Consider the following 21,798-nt stretch of genomic DNA (forward strand, 5'->3'; position numbering starts at 1 on the left):
GGTTTAAAAAAAAAAATACCATCAGATTGCCAAGGATACAAAGAAACATAAATGAACTAAATTCCAGAAAATGATGACTCTTCCCAGAAAAGACAAACAGCTGCTTTTATCCTTGGCAAGATTGTGAGAGTGGGAGAAAGCAGCCAAAATTCTGTGTGGCTGGTGTGATTAAAATCCCCAAGTGCCCATCCACAGACCCACAAAAGCAACAGCCACCATTGAGTGCCAGGAACCCATTTGAAGTTCTTTATAAGGAATATCATTTTTTTTTATCATAATAACCCTATGAGTGTATTACTGCTACCTATATACAATTTTTATTCCTGTTTTACAAATAAAGTAACTGAGGTGGAGAGGTCATCAGCCCAAAGTTATGATGTGAATGGTGGAGCCAGGATTTATTTTCAGGCAGTGTGACTGCACAGCTTTCAGTCTTAGCTACGATGCTATTCCGCTTCCCAGTAAATATTGAGTCAAAGTTTATTCATCAATATGGCCTGATAAACATATTTGCTAACTGAATGAACCCAAATTATCAAGCACTTTTCCCACTTTTTCTACAAGGAAGCAAATTCAATACATATAATTAGAAATTTAAGAGCACTGAAAAATTAGGAAAACTAGTTTGGTAGAAACAGAAGCTTTTTATGGGTGCAGGTGCTAGGGTTTTCTGCTCCAGAATTCTGATGCTTCAAACGTTGCCCATTTGTTTTAGATTTGATTCTCTGGTCAAGAATTAATTTACATGCTAATTTAAATTCTATCAGTGTTATGTATAATTCTCCCTTTCCTCATTGTGGAAACCTATGCCTGGTATCTGTAAGGGATGGAGCAGGTAAGTTAAACTTTCTATTATTTGCAAATGTGTCAGCACACTTCCAGAGACCAACTCCTAGTGAAATGAAGTGACCAGATATTTTGCAGAAAAAAATTTGGACACGAGATTTTTCTAAAGCTGCTTTACCATTTAAAATATAGGATTCATAGTGTATTACTCACCACCCAAACACCTGCAAATCTTACACTGTTTGAATAAAAATGATAATGTGAATATTTTGTTTGTTCAATTATTACAATCAATCTCCCCAACACCAATAGCAATAAAGTCCTTTTCAGATTTAGCAATGAGTTTGTAAAGGATTATGAAGAATTAGAACTTGTCTATATTTGATGTTTTCCCAAAATTTTATTTCTCGAAGTACTTTTTCCTAGGGGTCCCTAAGCAGAAGGAAGAAAGAGGCGCTGGCAGAAGAATCCCTGATAGGGCAGAGACAGACCTTTCCAGAGTTCCCTGCCTGCCAGGAATCTCAGCAAAGGCAGTAATGGGGAGGGGGTGATATAAAATGCTGGTTAGGGACCTATTTTAGGCAGTTCTTAAAAAAGAATTGTAAACTATGAAATGCTGGATCATGCAGTGATGAGAATCACTTTTACATCACTCCAAACCCCTTTTCCTGAAATCCTCCCCTCCTTGATAATAGCCAACATAGAAAGTGTTTTAATACTTTACAAAGTACTTTCTTATAATAGCCAAACCTTAATCTTGAAATCCATCCTTCTCTTGCCATCATTGCTTTTCCTAAGGCTTTGATCTCACCTATTTCCATTGTTGATTCTCTTCTGTTTCCATCTTCCGGTCATTTTTTTTTTTAGACTTCTGTTCTTCCCTTTTTTGCAATTTTAATTATTGACAATGATTTTTGAGTTTTCTCTGAGCTCTGATGTTACAGTTGGCAGAGTACACAGTTAAATAATTCTTGAAAAACAATCTCTAATTGTCTGATAGAAATTTCCACTTGGAGGTCACATCCTCACCTCAAACTTACTGTCTTGCCCTTAAATTTACTCCCTTTTCTGACATGTCTGTTCATGATATGGAGAACTAACATTTATTGAGTCATTATCATGTGTCAAGCACTTTCCAATATATTATCTTCCTCTCACAATAATCGTATGAAATAGATGATTAAATGAAGAAACAGGCCCCAAAACACTAAGTGAAGGAATGGAGATTTGAACCCAGGTCATCTAACCCAAACCAGTGTCCCTCACCTCACGCCTCACGCCTGTGTCTTACATGCTGTCACTTAACCACTCTCAGCTCTAGTGTTTTAACCTGTCAGGTGGAGGCCCAAATGACAACAAGCGGAGCCAGAAAAGATAGGCCTAAATTGATACGTAAGTATGCATAAGCAAAAACGGATTGCAAACTCAGCAAAATCAAAGATAATAGATTTTTAAATAAAAATTTAAAGAATTAAAGAGAATTTTTTTTTTTTTTTTTTTTAAAGACTATTTCAATGAGTAACTCAGTTTATCATGTCTTTTTTTTTTTTTTTTAAAGGAATTCCTTTTATTTTTATTTTTTATTTATTTATTTATTTTTGGCTGTGTTGGGTCTTCATTTCTGTGCGAGGGCTTTCTCTAGTTGCGGCAAGTGGGGGCCACTCTTCATCGCGGTGCGCCGGCCTCTCACCATCGCGGCCTCTCATGTTGCGGAGCACAGGCTCCAGATGCGCAGGCTCAGTAGTTGTGGCCCACGGGCCCAGCCGCTCCGCGGCATGTGGGATCCTCCCAGACCAGGGCTCGAACCCGTGTCCCCTGCATTGGCAGGCAGACTCTCAACCACTGCGCCACCAGGGAAGCCCAAAGAGAATTTTGAAACCAGTCATGATTTATCTCATTTGTGTGCAGCAAGTTCTGAAATAATACAAATATGTTAAGCTTTTCTGAGTTTGTTCTGCGTTTTCAGAACCACTTCTCAGTCTATGGAGAAAAAAAAAGAGAGAGAGAGACTTGAACAAAGAAGCAACAAAGTCAATTAATATATTTCATTAAAAATTTTATTTTTGGAGCCCATAAATGGGCAAATTCCAAAATAGTAGCAATACGGAGTATTTCACATTTTAATATCTCTTTCTATTCAGCAGTCCACTTTTGTATTTTGTTTTCTATAGACAAATACACTGGATTAAAGCAACAGTGCCCTTAACCCCAAGGTCAATGCCTGAGTATTTCCAATATTTATTTTGAGCACATAATAAAGCAGAGGCAATTACTTTTCTTGAACATTTTATTTCCATTCAGAGCTTAGCAATTACTTTAGCTTCACATTATTCTGTCATAAATGATAACCAAATGGCCTAAGTAGCTAAAATCATAAAACTATTATAAGCCAAGTCAATGGTATATATATAAAGTTAATATAAAATGACAACTATACGGGTACACATTTGTTTTGAACCTTACTAGAAATATGCCAAAATAACAAGTTTTATTAAAGAATGAGGTCCTTGGGCAGAGGCGGAAGAAGAGTCATATCATCAAAAATTATTAGGAAAACTGTAGGTAAAAAGAAATCAGCCTACAGTTTTAACCAAATAAAGGAGGAAAGGAGAGTACATCATCAGGGGCGATGACAGTTCAAGAAAATACATTTACCATCCATCACAAACTTTCTCACCACCTCGAGAGCTCAGCACAAGGCTCTCCAGGCACTGTTATTTTCTCACTAAGTTTCTTTATGTGGAACATACACCTACGTTTATGGTAACAACAGGATATTATACTGCTATTTAACCTGACAGAAAAAAACAGGAAAAAAACTTACTAGGGCCAGACTGACCTCGGACCATCTCAATACCCCTGAAAATAGGGGCAAAAAAAATGAATCATTAAGAAACAGTATTCAAAGAGCACTGTACTATCTAATGTGATTTATAAAACAAGTAAAATTCAGTAATCTTTGACGGAAAAAGCCATAGTATTATTTGAAATTTAGGAATGTTTTGATGCTGACTTTTTACCGAAGTGGTACTCCAAGCCGTTAAGTTGGAACAAATTCCAAACTCAGTTACTTGCATCACCTCAGTTTAATAATCCAATAAATGACAAAAAAGACAAACAATGAAAACAGCATCATATAGCACAGCAGCTTTGTTTGGCTCCCTCTGGATAAAATCTTCAGTTTTCCCATGGTTTTACCTAGAAATCCAGTTGTAGAATCAAACTCTGAATCCTATGAGGAGAAAAGGAAAACAAAATGTAATAGTTGGATTCTAATATTCTACACATGCATATTTAAGTAATTTAATATATTGTTATTAGAATACATTTTTAATGACATTTTCTGTGTTTAATCAATTCAGGACCCTGTTTATAACTTAGATAATCAGCCTGATTACTCCATGCAAAATAATTTTCTCAATAAATAAAAAGCTCTTTCATTATCCAATAAACATTCTTTCAGCTCCGGAGTAATTCAAAACCCCAAAGTATTTAGGTCTTATTCCAATTATGTGGATTAAGAAATATTAACAATAAAGTAAGTAGTTTATCTACTATCACACAGGTTTTTTCCCACTTTTTGTTGGGGCATTGCTCTCCAAGGTCAAATGGTGGGTTGCCTCCCAGTACAGAATTCATCCAAAATTTAATATGGTTAGCAGTTAAATGTACCTTTACTTTTAAGATCCTTTTATTTAGGTAGCTGACTTAGAAGGTCAGCAGAGTCTATTAAAAGTTAAGAGAATATCATGTAGAGGTGGTAAAATGTGGTAGAGACTACAGATATGGATGGGGAAAAACGACCACATTGAAACATAGGTGGAGAGGGTGTGGAGAAAAGGGAACCCTCTTGCACTGTTGGTGGGAATGTAAATTGATACAGCCAATATGGAGAACAGTATGGAGGTTCCTTAAAAAACTAAAAATAGAACTACCATATGACCCAGCAATCCCACTACTGGGCATATACCCTGAGAAAACCATAATTCAAAAAGAGTCATGTACCACAATGTTCACTGCAGCACTATTTACAAAAGCCAGGACATGGAAGCAACCTAAGTGTCCATCAACAGATGAATGGATAAAGAAGATGTGGCACACATATACAATGGAATATTGCTCAGCCATAAAAAGGAACGAAACTGAGTTATTTGTAGTGAGGTGGATGGACCTAGAGACTGTCATACAGAGTGAAGTAAGTCAGAAAGAGAAAAACAAATACCGTATGCTAACACATATATATGGAATCTAAAAAAAAAATGGCTCTGAGGAACCTAGGGGCAGGACAGGAATAAAGACGTAGACATAGAGAACGGACTTGAGGACACGGGGAGGGGGAAGGGTAAGCTGGGATGAAGTGAGAGAGTGGCATGGACATACATAAACTACCAAATGTAAAATAGATAGTTAGTGGGAAGCAGCCGCATAGCACAGGGAGATCACCTCGATGCTTTGTGACCACCTAGAGGGGTGGGATAGGGAGGGTGGGAGGGAGACGCAAGAGGGAGGGGATATGGGGATATATGTATACATATAGCTGATTCACTTTGTTACACAGCAAAAACTAACACACCACTGTAAAGCAATTATACTCCAATAAAGATGTTAAAAAAAAAAAAGCTAGAAAAGAAGTCCTTAAGATGAGAGAACTAGGTATGGATTAGAAACACTGCACTTTCATAGAAATCTCAATATCCTGAGATGTACGGCCCTGGCACAATGATAGCCTTTGCACAATTCAGGCTCTATGCAGCTCAAGCACTTTACATCTATAGTCTTCACTGGGGTTATGCATCAGAATCACCTGGGATCCTTTTTTCAAAATACATATACCTAGGCCCCTCCCCCTAAAATTCTGAATCAGTATATTTAGAGTGAGGACCAGACATAAATATTTTCAAAGTTCCGCGAGTGATTCTAACGTACAACTTTCACAAGGAGATTGCTTTCAGTGCAATATTCATTTTTGAATAGTACAATTTTAAAAGCATTTGAAGAAACTAGGGAAGGTCCGGAGGAGTTTGACATACAAAATAAACATCGGAGAATGAAAAGAGCCTCTAACAAGAACAGGTATATATTACTGAGTTTGTTTAGACTAGAGATAAAAGGCTTGGGGATGTTACTATGTTCAAATCTTATTGACTTGTTCACAGTGATCCTTAGAAGATCAAGCAAAAGAAATAGGTTTACCTTAAGTAAAAGACATTTGGTTGGTTGGATATAAAGTGCTTTTGATTACTTGGCAGTCTATATCCAGAGATCTTTAAGAAGACTCAAAATAGTCATTTGTCCTGAGTTTTTAACAGTGTTTCTAAGCACAGGATTAAAGATAAATTGGCTTCCACCTCCTCCTCCTACTTATATGTGTTAGGCAAGATGAAAAATGTGAAACTATGGCAAAAACGAATCTTAGAGGTATTCCAAACCAAATTTGAGAATATCAGATCAAGTTTCTTAAAGTTAAAATCATATTCACTTACCATTTCAGCTAATAATTTATTTTGATGTTTAACTTCATGGCCTATTTCAATGGACAGCTATAAAGTAGAAAGCGTAAACATTATTCCTTACATAAATGTTTTTAAGTGTTATAAAGTAAAAACAATATTGACATAATAAGCATAAACATTTTCTCAAATAAAACTGTATTCTAAAAATATAAAATACACTCTCTTCTTTTGTTACTTTTCTCACTGAAATTAATGAAAAATAAATTTAAAATTTCTATTCCTTCCCAACTATGGACATTGTCTCCCTGTTCTTCATTTTGATTTCATCTTAATATTCAATTCCATCTTTTAATTTTGGTACATATGTCTCTCTGGTTCTCTTATCCTTGCATTCTTTTTTCACTCTTTATACTGTTCACACAATAGCATTTGTTTGTATATTTCTTCATTTATATTTTAAAAATGTATTCAAGTTCCCATATTATCAATTCAAATCCAGATATAAGCACTATTTTCCTAATGAATGTAGCATTACTTTGAATAAACATCTAAATTAATTATTTCTTTAGATTCTAAAGGTGTTTTTCTTTAAAATATGATGATAAATTGGAAAAAAACCTCACAAGTTAGTGTTACCCACATCCTGAAGCTATGCACAAAAGAGGCTGAGTCTAAATGAAATACCATAAGTAAGTACAGCTGCTATTCAAACCAAAACCTATCTAATACTTTATACAACAAATTCATCAAAGGCTTCATTTCTAAGATATCTGAATAAACACACTACTACTAAATCTTGGAAACTACTAAAAATCTTGGCAAACCACTGCAAATATTGTTCTCAACTTATATTGTGTGGAAAGCATCTGGGGTAATAGTGATGCAAAACCATGCTAGAATTCTATAGATCAGAATGTGAGCTTTTCCCCCAAATTTAACAATTCAGAGATAAATAAACCAACTATGAAACTAGATAGCCCAAATCATCTAACTACTTTCTACAACTGTCATTCATGCCAGTGGAGGAAATTTCCAGGAGAAAAAAAGCTTTCTTCTAACAAGAAGCCTAAATTATCAATGTTGGAATTAAAAAAAAAATAATTTAATTCTTAATTTCCTCTGAATGTTGTATTTTTAAAATTATTAACATTATACAATATTGCTTAGTTCATAGATCAACTCCTTTTGATTTAATATGACCTTGAAAACAATACTCATTTCAGAATTTAACAGTCTCCAGGCTGAATATAATTCTGTTTTCCAAAGACTAATGAAATAGCAATTAAGTTTTGGCAGCATAAGCTTCCAATGAATGCTCTATAATTGTACTGCATGTTTATTTTAATGCAGAATCAATCACATACACTGTTAAAACTATCTTTTGGTAATCCTTTATTTAATACATATTAACTCAATACCACTATAAGGAATTATGGTAAGTGCTATGTAGAATATAAAACTAAGTACAATAGAAAACCCTATTTCTGGTAAATTTCTTTTACATACAAATAATTCCAATGCAGATCATTATGCAATAAGTGCTACAGAAATGGTACAAATGGTCTTATGTTCATAAGGAAAAGGTTACTTTTATGTGGTGATCAGGTATGGCCTGGAGGAGAGAAGATGCAATGAGGTGGAGCCTTTCAGAAGGGCAAGTCTTCAGCCAATGTCAGGAGGGAGAGGCAGTCTAAGGCAAAGGGATAGCATGCCCAAAGATACAGGAGTGGGAGAGTGACAGCATGCGTAGGACACAAGGAGTACTTGAATTTGTCTGGCAGAAAGCAGGAGGTGCAGGAGGTAAGGTCTGAAAAGCTGTGGACAATATCTGCAGAACCTATTTGATCGAACTACAGAGTGTGAACTTCATTTCTTACATCATGGGAGGCCACTGAAGACTTCTGGGAGCGAGGATGCAAGTTAAAAAATACTCTAAAAAGATGACTGGGGCTTCCCTGGTGGCGCAGTGGTTGAGAATCTGCCTGCCAATGCAGGGGACACGGGTTCGAGTCCTGGTCTGGGAGGATCCCACATGCCGCGGAGCAACTGGGCCCGTGAGCCACAACTACTGAGCCTGAGCGTCTGGAGCCTGTGCTCCGCAACAAGAGAGGCCGCGACAGTGAGAGGCCCGCGCACCGCGATGAAGAGCGGCCCCCACTCGCCGCAACTGGAGAAAGCCCTCGCACAGAAACGAAGACCCAACACAGCCAAAAATAAAAATAATAAATAAATAATAAATTAAAAAAAAAAAAAAAAAAAGATGACTGGTGACAGGGTGTAGCTCAGACCAAAACATGGGAAAAATGAGGAACAGATAGGTTAAAAGGCTTTCCCAACACTTCACCTAAAAAAACCGGGGGATAGTATTAGAAATAGAAAGGTGGAAATAGGAACAGTAGAAAAAAAGCACAGGACTTGGTGACTGACGTGAGGTACAAAGGCAGAAACATGAAAGACAGATTTGTAGCTTTTGAGACTAGAAGAAGAAAAGAGAAGATAAGCTGCTTGGGGGTGGAAGGTGTATTGCTCTGAGACATTACTACAGACAACATGCAATATTTTAGATTTAACTACAAAAGAAAAATTCTGAAGTTAAAAACAAAACAAAACAAATATACCATATGTTTTGATTGGCCACATTTTCTAAACTTGTACTTAAATCATGTCTAAATTTTGAGTCATGTTGCTAAAACTTAATTGCTATTTCATTAGCCTTTGGAAAGTAGAATTGTAAAAGCCTGGAGACTGTTATATTTTGAAATGAGTATTGTTTTCAAGGTCATATTAAATCAAAAGTAGTTGATCTATGAACTAAGCAATTTTGTAAAATGTGAATAATTTAGAAAATACAACATTTAGAGGAAATTAAGAATTAAATGATTTTTTTTTTAATTCCAATATTGATAATTTAGGCTTCTTGTTAGAAGAAAGCGTTTTTCTCCTGGAAATTTCTTTCCCTGGCGTGAATGACAGTTGTAGAAAGTAGTTAGGTGATTTGGGCTATCCAGTTTCATAGGTGCTTTATTATCTCTGAACTGTTAACTTTGGGGGAAAAAAAGCTCATATCACCAAACTACACTCTTTGGGTAACTGAATTCCTTAGTATGATGCCAATAAAAGTATATATTTTATAAGTATAAAATATACATGTATATATAAATACACAAATTAAAAAGTATATAATATGTGCTCTATACTTACAGATTTTATAGCAGTTACTTTGTTTCTCAGACTTTCCGTGAGTCTCTCATTTTCTTCTTCACAGGCACTATACCCACTATTAGGGTAGCCATAGTTCCCATAGTTGCCGGGAGGTACTCCCTCACCTGCAAGGATCAGAGTCACAAGCAGAGTTGCAGCAAAAACAAGCCACTTTTGAAACCTTGACAAGAAAGAACCGAAAAAGACCCCTGGAGGGCGTTGCAGACCACGTATGTCTATTATTCACACTCCAAATGAACTTTAAAAATTAATAACCAAATAGAGATCAGAACAATTCTAATACCCCCTCTTAAGCAAAGAATACTGAATTCAGTTCAAAACACATTTGTTGATTGCATACTGATTGCCCACAAGACACTGAAATAGGCACTGATATATAAGGATATTCTGGACACATTTCCTGCTCCCTAGAACTACACAGTTAAAAAAAAAAATCTAAAAATATCATAATATCAACTACCTATGGAAGAAGCTTGGCTGTGAGGAGAAAGGCAGAAAGAGGATAATACAGCAGGATGGAGTTCATGGCAGAGGGAGGGTCCTTTACTAGCATCTCTTTCTTTTAAATAGAAAAGAGCTGGAATAACTTTTGGAGAATAATAGCTGAGATTTAAGAGAGGGACTCATTCATTCTTCAACAAATACTTGAGAAACTCCATGTATCAGATTCATTGTTCTATCTAGGTGCCACTTTTTGGAGCTCATCTTCTAGGGAACAGCATTGGGATACAGGACTATAGTCCCAGCCACTGCCTAATATAGTACTTGATATTCATCAGGCAATCAAACAGGTAGAGTGAGCCTTGAACGGTGAATACATATACTAACATGTTGGAGGATTGAGAGAGGAAAGCATAGTTGACGGTGTTATCTAACCGCATTTTTTTTTTTTTTTTAACTATTGACAATTTTCTCAGTAAAAAAGAGAAAAGCCTGTCTTTGAAGAATGGTGATCATCTGGGGGAATAAACAGTAAAGAGAATAATGGAGGAAAGTGACTAGGGTTATACAGGATTACTACAGGGATAAAGCAATCCTGGCTGAGGCAATATATTGTAGTGTGATTTTTCTGCAGAAGAACTCATCAGCCTAAGTTAGCCCATGAAAAGCTGGATGGTTGGACTGATCAAGAGTTGGAGGTTTACAGTGTTGGGGCTGCTGAAGAACAGAGCCCCAAGACGATGGGATTCCTTGCAAAAAGACTGGGTGAATATATGGATTATGGGGATTAGACTGGACAAGGACTGAAGTAGTGTTGACAGAAGCCTGAGAAAATGGAGGAAAGGGATGATACAGAAAGGTCTCCATAAACTCAAAGAGTGGATGGAGTGGCAGTGACAGTAACATGTGGAAGGGCAGGAAGTAGCAGGCAGCACTGGTTGTTGAAGGAAGGTCAAAGTGTGAATAGAAAGCCCTTTCAAGGCACAGCACAAATCTCACTTTCTCTAAAGAGCAAAACTCTCTCCTTTGAATTCTTACAGCTCTGACTATACGTAACACTAATATCACACTCTAGACTGCACTCCAAGGGCAGAAAGTAAATTTGTTCTGCTCGTGGCTATATATCCCCCACAAACATACACACACAGTAAGGCACACCCAGTAAATACTTGCAAATGAATTAATTAATGAACAGAAACTGAATTCACTGTTATTCAACTTTGAATGTGCCTGCCTTTGTCAGCAGTGGGGTCACAGGCTTCTTTGAGGACAGAGGCAGTGTCTCATCCTTCTTCTATATCCCCTGTACCTAATAAGTACTTTACATGCAGCAGACACACAATCTCCACCCCCACAAAAACCACAACAAAATGCTAAACGAGTATGTTCCTGAGGAGAAGGAGCTGCTTTCCCCAAATTTTCCCTCAACTGCTGACACACTATCCACAAAGCTCTCTAAGTGTGCCATTATAAAAGTTAAGGACTCAGGTGACTAGACATAATATTTTCCTCCACTCAATGATTAAAATAATCATTTAAACAATGCATTCTCACCCTATTCATCAATGATACTCTGTACAAACTCTATTTAATAAGGACCAAAATCCTTACAGAAAAGAAAAATGTCTTCATATTTTATGTGACTAAGGTCCTAGATATATAACGTTTGCCCAATAAGTCATTACTGACTGGTTGAATTTAACCACTTGACAACCAAGGAATTCATTTCTAAATTAATGACTATTTGTCTCACTTCCTTTATTGTTATTTTTGCCTATCTTAATTTTATTTTTAGAGTTCTTCAATACTGTCCCATTTGTTAAAAGTGAAATTCTCAGAAGTATTTCAAGGCACATTTCTTCTATTAAAGAGTTAATCTTCCCTCACACCATCACTGACTACCAATATTAATAAATAAATAAAATAAAATAAAATGTTAGGAGTTGTTATTCTTTTGTGTGACTTACTGCTATAAAAAGTTGTAGGAAAGCTAATGGGTGCCAAAGATGATCCTCTGACTTTGTCCATTAGACAAATGCTACTTTTGGATAGTTTCTATCAATAACTGAACCAAATCACTGAGAGAGACATGTGAAGTGTGGAAGCTTCTCCACATGAATATCTACTGATTCACGATACCAGGTTTAAAGTTCCAGGTACACACTGATATTTAAAAAAAAAAAAAAAAAAAAGCTCTTGTCACATCATGTCACATCACACCAATGTAAATTACAGCAATTGATACATCACCTTTCCTCCTCTCAACTACAGGGGAGCTTAAAAACAAAAAACAAACAAACAAAAAACCACTCTATTCTAGAGATTCTAATTTAATTAGTCTGGGCTGGGGTCTGGGTATCAAAGCCCTAAAAGCTCTCCAGGTGATTCTAATGTACAGTCAGGGCTCAGAACCATCATTTCTCTAGTCCCTTTCCTGCAATTTATCATGGCACACTGCTGCACAAAAACATTCAAAGGGGCCAAAAGACCCACCGATGAGATCCAAATTCCTTGGCCTAGCACTCAAAGGTCTACACAATGTGGTTGGTTCTGGTTCTATGTCTCCTACTCCAACCAAATTGGCTTAATCATAATCCTTTAAAACACATCATTCATAATTCTAGATTCCGGCCCTACAACTATTTCTGGGGGGAAAGGGTCATCCTTTCAACTGGAAATTACCTCTCCTACACTTCATTATTTAAGCTTTAGTTGAAGTTCCTATGTCTCCACAAAGTACCAAGTGCTCTATCTGTGAAATCCCCGAGACATTCACTACCTGTAGAACTTATTTGGTATTTGGTTGTACAGCTACCGCCTTGTACTATAATTTATCTTTGTACCTATTTCTACTCCTCAACTAGATTGGAAGCTTTGGGGAACACAAGCAGAGCTACCAACGACTGTATACCTAGAGCTTACTCAAGTACACAATAAATGTTTGCTGTCATTAGTAATGACAAAAAGGAAAAACATTTAGGCATATAAAACTAACCTTGTTCAAAATGAGTTATATTTTTTTCCTACAATTTATTTGGCCAACTTTCCTTCTATGATCCAAGTATTCACAAAAACTACATTTTTCAAAAGCTGTTTCTCATACTACAATTTACTAATGAATGTACATGCCTAGAGTTACTGGCAACTTTCACTAACTTTAAATACCTGACACTTTTGGAAACTTTTTTTTTCTTTCTCCATCTTATAAGAACTGAAAGAGGTAACATCATCATTTTTCAATATTTCATATATTTTCTCAGGTATATTGTACACTGATTTAGTAGGGGTTTTTTTTTTCCCCCAATTATCTCAATAGTTTCAGAACCAGAAAAATGCTGTTTTAATGGCTCTGTATTATAACAGCCCATTATAAGTCCTTGTGCCTAATTTGTTCCTGCTGCTTGGTGAACCTGCTTCCTAAGCTAAAAGGTCAAGAACAAATGCTAAGTCACCAAGCATTACCACATTCTACCGTCTTACCAGTGGAACAAGGCTCAGATAAGAATTGTTCTGGGTAAAATGGCCTTTAACGGTAATGATACGTACGTTTACCTTTGTAACTCACTGTAACCAGGCTAATATGATTATTATTAGTGTGCTTTGCATGCAACACTCACTCTTCAAACTTCGCTTCTGAAGAAACTAACATCAGGTCCAATAAAGAGAAACCGAAGACAGCAATTTCCATAATCACGCTCAGACCGTCAATAACACTAAAAGACTCATCACTGAGTTGGCACCTGTACATACCTCACCTCCAGTCCTCCACTACTCTCTCTAAACCTACCATCCATACCTGGGACTGAACTAAACTTAAGGAACGCCCCAGGATCTCGGACAAATGGTGTGTTTCCACTTGGCACCGCCCCCAAAGACCCCTCCATACACCCTGCTCTCTGGTTCAGATTCCAGTGACATGAAACAGATCCGATTTCCTTCCGCGTCCCCGCTCCCAGCACGGCCAGCTCTAAGGCCCCCGAACTCAGACTCTCAGTCCTCTTCTTACCCAGGCCTGCACGCCTCATCCTGCCAGAGGAGCGGGGGAAAAGGCGGGCGGAGGGGTGGGTAGGAAGAGGCCAGGGGCCACCCGGACCGCGTCCTCAGTACCAGGGCCCGGAGAAACACCAACTTCTTCTCCTAAAGCGCCACGACATCAGAGTAGCCTAAACGTGGCGCTGGCTGATGGCGTCACCCAAGGCGCTTCTCGGCGCCCTGCGAGGCGGCTTGAATGGCATTCTGGGAAATGTAGTTCGCCGCCGAGGCCGGGAGTGTGGTAGGGGCGTGGGGTGAACCAGGCTGGAGGAGCGGGCGGGGCTCCCGGAAGAGGGGCGCGCGCTGCTCCGGTTCCGACTGGGGGCCTGGGACTCTGGATCTCAGCTTGTGGCCTGGCTCTTTCTCTCAGCTGTCGGCCCCCGAGTTTAACGCTATACATCTGTCCCTCCCAGACCATGAGAGAATGGTTGACTTCTTTCCAGATTCCGCCTCTCACTTCCTCTCACCTCGAGTTAGTTCAGGTAAAGTCAAACAAAACTTTATCCAAGTTTCTGATGTCACACATAAGTAATCTGAGACCCATAGACGGGAAGGAAGAGGGTAACCCATCGGTGCCGGGTCACCAGTGGTGTAGAGAGTACCAGGCCCCTTGCATTAGGGTTGCTGCTCGGATTAAAACAGTCGATAAAAGTAACAGGGCCTCCTCGGAGGCACTGAAGACTTCGTTCCCTGTTTCCGAGTTTGTTGCATTTCTAGAAAGAACCACGGCCATTAGTTGTTAAGGGCTCGAAGGACCCCTAAACTTCCTCCCACTTAGACCTTTTTAACTTACACAAAGGTTACTGAAATACTGTTTACACAGGGTAATGTGCCAATTTAAGAGGGGTGCTGGCGGGGGTGGAGTGGTACTGGAATCCGGATTAGTCCTAGAATTTCATTTTATCTCACAGGATTATCGTGAGGATTAAATGAGATAACGTGTTTTTTTAAAAAAAGTCTGATACACAGTAGATGCTCAAAAACCACTGGATGCCTGCTGTTTTGTCGTCGCTGCTGTATGACAGTGGGATAATCTCCATACTATAGATTTCTGACAATGCAATGTCTGATCATTTAGTGTTCCCTCATAGTGTCTCAATATGAACATTGACTACAGTAGTGGCAGAGTAAGTCTCTGCTCTAAGGTCGTTTTTGTAAAATACACACACACAAAAAAACAATTTTTAATAAAAGTTATTAACCTGGGAAATAAGCTTAATCCAACAGCGTTTTGAGAGGAAAACAGTATTCATAAAAATAAACAACCATTCTCTAAAAACATGAGAATTAAATGAAGATTTTATCAGAAACAATTATTGCAAATAAACACTGACGTTTCAATAAGAGAGATGATGGCATTTTATCTTACAATCTGTGACAGTTCTTTTGTAAGAAGTACACGTGTTCTATAAGCAAAACATGTCAGAAAAATCATCTTGCTTAAAGAAGGCTTTCTCATATTAATGTAATGTTTTAAATCTAATGTTGAGTTTACCAAAACATCATTTAAATTACATATGTACTTATCCTCTTATAAACTACTTCCCCTACATGGTAGGGAGATATAATAATAAAATATAATAGGGATAAAAAATAAAGTAATAAAGGGTACCAAGAATATAACTCAAAACAGGCAAAGCTGGTTTGTATTGAGCTTGTGACCCAAAAATCCAAATAGTTGCTTATCGCTTCTGTTGCCAGTCTCAAATTAGGATAATCCCATCTGAGAAGATTTTGCATGCAAAAGATGAAGCGGAAAAGATGGATTTAATACACAGAAAAACAGTTATTCAGTAGGACCACAGTTGACATAGAGCCAAGAGGGAGTTCTCTTCACTTTTATCATTTTCTATTTTTCTTTTCCTTTTTAATAAAATCCCTAACTCTTCTTACTGAATGAAGACCAATAAAATTCTTAGAGATGAGGAGTATTTAGAACTTTTTTTCAATTCTTATAGGATAATTTCATAGAAAACATCTAATCTTTGGGATCTCTAGGAAATGAATGACGAAAAATGACAATTAGTCTTTACTACTATTTCTTGTAGTAATTACAGAAACAAGAATATGAGCAGGAGATGTCTGAATCGTGGTGCAAAATTTGAAACTTTTTCAAAACTGGCTAAATCAACATTAACAAAATTTCCAATCATGAAACAAATTCAGTATATCAAGCATAATATTTGAACAGTGAGAAAATGTAAACTAAAATCCAATAGCTCTTGACTTACAAACAGGCTATGGAACAAAAGTTAGTTTGTCAGTTATTTGGCACTTAAAGCACATTTCTCCTGGAGATTGGATTGACGGTAAGGTTCCCAACCCAGGCCAATAGTGTAGATGCTGTGCTTCCTATGTTGGCCAAAGCCTATGTAACCCATAGTATAGCTGAAATATACTATACATTCTCAGTGAAAACCAGTAGAAAAAAGTAACTTTACTTTTCATGAAAAAGTGATGTCATTAAAAAAAATTTTTAAATAAAAAATTTTAAAAATTATTTTGGTTATTTTTGTTTGAGAAGGAATTAGTTTTACTTAATAGTTGAGAATGCAAAAAAAAATTTCAAAGAGTTTTCAAAGAGCCACCAATTTGATCTTCCCTTTCCATAATTCAAGAATATTCCTAGCACCTATGTAATGCTTCTCAGCTTTAGTTAGTAAAAATGAGGCGCACAATTCCAACTGAAAAGTCTTCAGCAGAGCCAGCTGTGTGATCTGTGGGACCCAACGCAAAATGAGAGTGTAATACCCCTCATTCAAAAAGCAGGAAAAAAGTGCAATTAAAGATAGTAAAAAAGTTTTTTCTTTTGTTGTGATCTTTCCCCATCAACTTGTCATGGTGTTTTATTTGCTATTTTATGTCCTTCTAAGTAAAGAAAAATAAAATTTTAAATTATTGGCATGAATTTTACCCTTTAGATTGTTCAGTTTTAAATGCAAGCATGAGAGCATTTAACTCATATGTGAAATCACCAAAATCACACAGTTCGAATTTCATAGCTCATACATGAACATGTATAATATTTTGTAGAAACACTGCATAAAACTAACTCAACTGTTTTTATTCCAATCTTGATGTGCGCCAGGTCTTGATAGTCTACCAAAACTTGGTCTTCATCTTATTGGTGAGTTAGGAGGGACTGAAAAGTAAAGTAAATACGGTTGCCCTATCTTTTCCTTTCCTTCGATGTCATCATTTTAAATATAACTGCCTAACACAAGGAAGTAAGATGAGTAAGGAAGAATATAAGTTTCCTTGGATGTTTTCTTCTTTCTGCAGAAGAACTTCTGGTTCATGTGGTCTTTCAGGGCTGTCAGTGCCCGCACTTATTCAGTCACAGACTTAAAACACTTAACCTTGTACTCACTTTGAGTTTTGCAGAACTTCCACGCATTATGTGTCCACTGGAATTCTGTACTTATGGAACATCACAAATGTTACATGTGAATGGGGTGGCAATGAATAATAAACATGCATATTGCCATCTCCTCTGCTCATATGCATGCTCCACGGTTCCATTAGACTTCATTTACAAAACACAAATTCAAAGATAAAATGAAGAATTTCAAAACAGTGACTGCAGAGCATTAAACCAAGCAGGATGTTCTTCTAGCCAAGAGACCTATGCAACTGCAAAGACTGCACACTGGTGAACTTGGCCCTGGGCTGCAGAGAGAAATCTTCCAAGGTAATGGGGACATAGTTGGTAGAGAAAAAGGAAGAAAGTGAGTGAATACAGAGGATATATATATCCACAGGGAGAGACTGATCAAGGTGAAATAACTGAGAGGTGAAATTCTCAGGGAAACAAGAAAATAGAGCATGCAGGTGCTGCCCCAAGCAAAAGGAAAGAAGAAGGAAGGGAAGAGGTTGTTAGTTGTACCGTTTTCCCAAACCACCCACCAAGTTGGTCTCAGTAAGTGGTTAATGAACCATAGATGAGTGAAATTCTTGTGACTTGGCATGTATAAGCAGTAGAAAATTTTTTCTCAAGGCAGGCATGATCCCAGAAAACCTAAATGATAGGGTGTGATTGCCAGGATAAGGCTTTTTCTTGTGTGTAACTCCAAGACGTTTCATTCTTCCAGCAATTCGGATGTATTACTTAGACCTCATTCTGGGAAATGATTCCTTCCTTAATGTCAGTGAATCAGTAGCTTTGATTTTTTTTTTTTTTCCTGAATATCTGGACCCATAGCAGAGCTAAATTTCAAACAGCACTTTGCATAGGCTGCCCTTTTAATATTCCAATTTTAGACAAATTTTTGAGATTTATAAAACATTGTTTTAGGTTAAAGATGATAGGTTTAATTTCCATCGCTTAGAAAATATGGTGTTGTATGTTTTAAAAGGCTCTGCATTATGACTCAATGTTAGAAACCAGAATATCTAACTTACAAATTGTTTTAAAAGGTATTTTTTAATGAACAGTAAAGTTAACAATGAGTAAAGTTGACATGATGTTATATTTCTTGCAGGGCTTTTTGTTTTTTGCATTTTGGGACAAGTAGGAAGACAGAATTTCAAGGTGGACATCGTGGATTACAATCGCACAAAGTAGAGCCTGGCTTCTTTGTGGAAAGCCCAGATGCAGCTGATTTTGTCCCTCTGGGGCTACGTGGTATCTTCTCTCAGCACCTCTCACCTACTTTACTCTTGTCTTTGAACACTGGATTCCTATAACTGTTCCAGAATGAAAGCCTTGGCCCCATGTCTCTTTGACCTTCCAGTTTGATCCGTGTAGCAAACCGTTTCCCAGTACGAGTTTTCTGGAAGAGAATTCCGATTGGTCAAACATGGGTAAGGGGTCCATCCCTGGTTCGTCCAAGCAGCTGATGCTGAGTGATAGGGATTCCAGAACTTTGGGCAGAGCAGAGTCTCTAAGTGGATGCAGGGGTAGGGGAAAAGGTTATTTCTTAGTACATTAAAGCACGTGTGTGGTTTGAGTCCTTGCATAAAAGCTCTTGATCTCTGCTCTGAATCATAAGCAGATTTCATGCAATAGCTTAGGACTCTGTGCTCACTCCCATCACTGAGACCTTTATCACTATCATAAACCTGCCATGAAAGTTATGGTTAGTTAGTTAGGGCAATGATTTGTATTCCTAACCCAGGTGTGTTTGGCCACGTGCCTTTACTCTTGTTTATTTTATTTTATTGAATTCTCTTTATTGGGGTTAGAAGACCATCTTCTCTTTGGAGGCAAGGATAAAGACCTGATCTTGTTTGAAGCAGGTCTTTATGGGAGACGCTAGGAATTTGATTTCTTCTCTTGTCCCAGTACTTCCCCCCTGTTAAAAATTCTCTATAAATAGGGCCTCAAGGTCAACATAATTTGAGCAGTAACTATTAGCAAGGAGTTATGTGGAAATAAGAACTGTTACAGAGAAAATTAGGAAAATTGATTTCATAGGAGCAGGGGAGAGAGAATTTGCCTTCACAGCCTCAGCACTCAAACTGTAGTAGAGGGTTGATACGGCACTTCTGGACACTTAGCATGCGTGCCTATTCTAGGCTAGCATGAATTTTTATAGCTCAATTAGAAAGCTTTGAAAAGATTTAAAAAAGTGTTTTTAAATGATAATGTGTTACATAAATATTCATGGTTACGCAGTCCTCTGAAATCTGGACCACTTAGAACTTTCTTCCATTAAATAATGACTTTTTTTTTTTTTGCATACAGGTGCCATCCATTAGAGGGATAGTGACCAATGACATCCATTACGCACGGCCATGAATATTTATCTAGTGCCTTATCCCTGTACCAGAGAGAATAGGAAAAGAGTTATGAAGAGGCTTTTCTTCCATACCAGATGACCAGTGTCCTTCCTCAGCTCAACTGAAGAAATTAAGTGGACTGGTCTTCAGGTGAGGCTTCATACCCCACTAATATTCTGCTGGGTGAGGGTTAACTTAACTGATGAAAGAAAGTACGTGACAGATTCTAATGCTAGTGGAATAATGGAGTAGTTTGCCAGGGTCTATAGATACAACTCTTTATCTAGAAGTCCTTAAGACAAGGTTAGTTTAGTATTTTGCTTAGAATCTGTGTGACTTAAGAGTTACTCACAGGCAGCCCTCTGAAGAATTGTCAGGCTCTGTACCAGCACCGTCCGTTCCTCCCTACTCCAAAACCAGCCGAGCTTACGCAGATGACACCACAATTGTAACTCAGTGAATGGATGTGAGAGAATTGGGACAGACAGTGAGTAGCCAGCCATGTGTCATTTACCCGCAGACGTTACTGACATCCTACTCTGTCACTCTAAGCCTGGCCCCTTTTTTTATTTCCAGTAACTTATTTCTACCATTCTTTTGAGCATTTCTGTTTGGATATCCTGCCATTATCTCAAACTCAGTCATTATCTTCCCCAAAGCAGTCTGCCTGTCTGATTTTCTACCCTTGTTAATGATATGATTAAGCCTCAAAACCTCTGAGTCACTATGACCTTTCCCCACTTTGCCAACACCATCAACCCAATGGCCAAGTCCTCTTGAAGTGTCTTTTTGATTTGCCCCTTTCTTTCCATTTCAAAACTAACAATATTATTAAAAGTTTCAAATACGTCAAATCTTGCTGGGGCTTCTTAATTTCCTCGCTTTCAGGTCCACTCCCCTCAAACACACCAGATTAAAATTTCCAGAACTCTAATCTTGTCTTATCACTATTTAATTAAATTAATTAATTTATTTTCTGGCTGCACCACGCAGCTTGTGGGATCTTAGTTCCCCAACCAGGGATTGAACCTGGGCCCTCTGCAGTGGAAGCACGGAGTCATAACCACTGGACCACCTGGGCATTCCCATCTTACCACTATTTAATGGCATTTGATGAATTCTGCAGGATTTATTGGGGGGGTGGTGAAGAGTTATATTTTCGTTTCCCTGAAGTCATCTGGAAACGCCCCAAAGATGGTGTCTGTGTATGGTCTTCAGTAGTCACAGTTTTGAGGAAAAATTTAGTGGACATCTGAATCTTTCTTGCGCTCTAAATTATTAGTGTTTTGTCATTCACATTTATATCTATACTTTAACTGTAATTAGTTTCGTGTATGGTATGAGATAGTAATCAAGTTGCATTTTTTTTTCCTGTATGGATACACAGTTTTTCCATTATCATTATTATTAAAAATACTGTTGTTTTCCCATCTCCCCCAGTTCTTTCTCATGAACCAAGTACCTCTACATCTGTTGCCTTTTTATAAGCTCTCTGTTTATTCCATTGGTCTATTCTTTTATCCTTGCTTTAGCAACACACTCTCTTAAATAGCTTTATAATGACTTAGTAAAACAAGTCCTCCTGCAATGCTCTTCTTCGTTGAGAATGTCTTAACTAAGACCCTTTTGTGTTTCCATATAAGTTTTAGAAAAAGCTTGTCAAGTTTCACTTTTAAAAAAATCCTATTGCTATTTTGACTGGGCTTGCATTGCAGTAGGGGAACAATGATGTCTTTACAACATGGAGTTTTCCAATTCTTAAACACAATGTATTTCTCTAATTATATTGGGTTTCCTCAATTTCTCACAATAATGTTCTATAGTTTTCTGTGTAGAGGTCTTGCAAAATTTTTGCTAGATGTATCCCTATGTATTGATATTTTTGATGTTATTATGAATAGTATCTTTCTTAAGAATTTCATTTTCTAACTGTTGCTAGTATATAAAAAATGAAATAAAAGTAAATTCTGATAGATTATCCACTGATTCAAGCAAATTGTCTATAAAAAGTGGATAATTTTATTTCTTCATTTACAATCCCTAATCCTTTTTCTTTTTCTATTTTTTTCTTTATTGCACTGGTTAGGATCTCAAGCACAGTGTGGAACTTATGTCCAAAGTCAAGGTGATAACTTTCAGTATT

General features: G+C 37.4%; 1 protein-coding gene and 1 long non-coding RNA gene across 2 annotated transcripts; one reads left to right on the forward strand and one right to left on the reverse strand.

Moving 5' to 3' along the window:
• Positions 1 to 2,825: 2,825 nt before the first annotated feature.
• On the reverse strand, positions 2,826 to 14,077 carry BET1 (Bet1 golgi vesicular membrane trafficking protein). Its single transcript, XM_059932792.1, has 4 exons — positions 13,909 to 14,077; positions 9,441 to 9,565; positions 6,270 to 6,326; positions 2,826 to 4,018 (listed from the first exon to the last, which is right to left on the reverse strand). The coding sequence occupies exons 1-4, from the start codon at positions 13,925 to 13,927 to the stop codon at positions 3,863 to 3,865; spliced, it is 357 nt and encodes a 118-aa protein (XP_059788775.1). The 5' UTR covers positions 13,928 to 14,077; the 3' UTR covers positions 2,826 to 3,862.
• Positions 14,078 to 14,259: 182 nt separating this feature from the next.
• Positions 14,260 to 19,798, forward strand: LOC132371980 (uncharacterized). The gene is made up of 3 exons (XR_009505047.1): positions 14,260 to 14,416; positions 18,416 to 18,737; positions 19,621 to 19,798. It is a non-coding gene; the product is annotated as an uncharacterized LOC132371980 (long non-coding RNA).
• The last annotated feature ends 2,000 nt before the right edge of the window (positions 19,799 to 21,798 follow it).

This window comes from Balaenoptera ricei, chromosome 9 (genome assembly GCF_028023285.1).
Source record: "Balaenoptera ricei isolate mBalRic1 chromosome 9, mBalRic1.hap2, whole genome shotgun sequence".
NCBI classification, from domain to species: domain Eukaryota; kingdom Metazoa; phylum Chordata; class Mammalia; order Artiodactyla; family Balaenopteridae; genus Balaenoptera; species Balaenoptera ricei.

Excerpts from the sequence above, each read along its gene's own strand:
- BET1 (XM_059932792.1), bottom strand. Across the intron at positions 6,327-9,440 it reads AAGTAACTGCTATAAAATCT|CTGTCCATTGAAATAGGCCA; the intron begins GTAAGTATAGAG and ends TCTACTTTATAG. Across the intron at positions 4,019-6,269 it reads ATAAATTATTAGCTGAAATG|GATTCAGAGTTTGATTCTAC; the intron begins GTAAGTGAATAT and ends TTCTCCTCATAG.